Source organism: Rhinopithecus bieti, unplaced genomic scaffold (assembly GCF_001698545.2).
Source record: "Rhinopithecus bieti isolate Rb0 unplaced genomic scaffold, ASM169854v2 scaffold_32269, whole genome shotgun sequence".
NCBI lineage: Eukaryota > Metazoa > Chordata > Mammalia > Primates > Cercopithecidae > Rhinopithecus > Rhinopithecus bieti.
Window position 1 is genome coordinate 108520 of NW_016813799.1, and position 1843 is coordinate 110362.

Below are 1843 nucleotides of genomic sequence, written 5' to 3' on the forward strand. Positions count from 1 at the left end.
TGTTATAACCATTGCTTTTCTCTTCCAAGAGAATAACAATTATCTATTACTTCCTCAATTGCCACAGGCATCCCATTTCTGGACTGAAATATTGTACCTTCCCTTGCAATTTGTACTAAGACTCAAAATTCAAGAAGACTGTCGTGAATATTATCCTACTCTTAAATTTTAATGTCAGAATGTTTAATTCTCCCATAATCCAATAACTTAAACATCCCCAATTATTAAATAATGAGACGATTTCATAAGCCAAAGAATACATTTTTAAATTTCTTCACCGGACCAAGCTTACAGTGAATGCTGATGAAACGTTTGCTAGTTTGGCCATGTAACATTGGTTTATTTTCCATCTCCCAGCAAATTCATAAATTAGCCACCAAATTAGACTATCCATTTTAGTTTCTCATTCTCTAGAACCAGAAACTCTTTTAAATCTAGAACTTGCTGCCTCACTTTCAAACAACAATAGTAGTTACACATTCCTCTTTTCTCTGGCTTTCTGCCCTCACGTTTTTATCAGTTTTCTTATTTGTTCGTTCACAATTCAATTGTTGAAAACATAGTCTATGCTAGGCTACTGTGCTAAATAAAAGCTGGGGATGGAGAAACTATCTCTGCTCTTAAAGAGTCCATAATGTGGCCCGTGGACGCCGCCGAAGAAGCATCGTTAAAGTCTCACTTCTCCCTGCCGTCATGTCTAAGTCAGAGTCTCCTAAAGAGCCCGAACAGCTGAGGAAGCTCTTCATTGGAGGGCTGAGCTTTGAAACAACCGATGAGAGCCTGAGGAGCCATTTTGAGCAATGGGGAATGCTCACGGACTGTGTGGTAATGAGAGATCCAAACACCAAGCATTCCAGGGGCTTTGGGTTTGTCACATATGCCACTGTGGAGGAGGTGGATGCAGCTATGAATGCAAGGCCACACAAGGTGGACGGAAGAGTTGTGGACCCAAAGAGAGCTGTCTCAAGAGAAGATTCTCAAAGACCAGGTGCCCACTTAACTGTGAAAAAGATATTTGTTGGTGGCATTAAAGAAGACACTGAAGAACATCACCTAAGAGATTATTTTGAACAGTATGGGAAAATTGAAGTGACTGAAATCATGACTGACCGAGGCAGTGGCAAGAAAAGGGGCTTTGCCTTTGTAACCTTTGACGACCATGACTCCGTGGATAAGATTGTCATTCAGAAATACCATACTGTGAATGGCCACAACTGTGAAGTTAGGAAAGCCCTGTCAAAGCAAGAGATGGCTAGTGCTTCATCCAGCCAAAGAGGTCGAAGTGGTTCTGGAAACTTTGGTGGTGGTCGTGGAGGTGGTTTCGGTGGGAATGACAACTTCGGTCGTGGAGGAAACTTCAGTGGTCGTGGTGGCTTTGGTGGCAGCCGTGGTGGTGGTGGATATGGTGGCAGTGGGGATGGCTATAATGGATTTGGTAATGATGGAAGCAATTTTGGAGGTGGTGGAAGCTACAATGATTTTGGCAATTACAACAATCAGTCTTCAAATTTTGGACCCATGAAGGGAGGAAATTTTGGAGGCAGAAGCTCTGGCCCCTATGGCGGTGGAGGCCAATACTTTGCAAAACCACGAAACCAAGGTGGCTATGGCGGTTCCAGCAGCAGCAGTAGCTATGGCAGTGGCAGAAGATTTTAATTAGGAAACAAAGCTTAGCAGGAGAGGAGAGCCAGAGAAGTGACAGGGAAGCTACAGGTTACAACAGATTTGTGAACTCAGCCAAGCACAGTGGTGGCAGGGCCTAGCTGCTACAAAGAAGACATGTTTTAGACAAATACTCATGTGTATGGGCAAAAAACTCGAGGACTGTATTTGTGACTAATTG

General features: G+C 43.1%; 1 protein-coding gene across 1 annotated transcript; it reads left to right on the forward strand.

The window, feature by feature from the left end:
• The first annotated feature begins 647 nt into the window (after positions 1-647).
• LOC108513257 (heterogeneous nuclear ribonucleoprotein A1-like) lies at positions 648-1837 on the forward strand. The gene has a single exon (XM_017848961.1). The coding sequence runs from the start codon at positions 694-696 to the stop codon at positions 1654-1656; it is 963 nt and encodes a 320-aa protein (XP_017704450.1). The 5' UTR covers positions 648-693; the 3' UTR covers positions 1657-1837.
• The last annotated feature ends 6 nt before the right edge of the window (positions 1838-1843 follow it).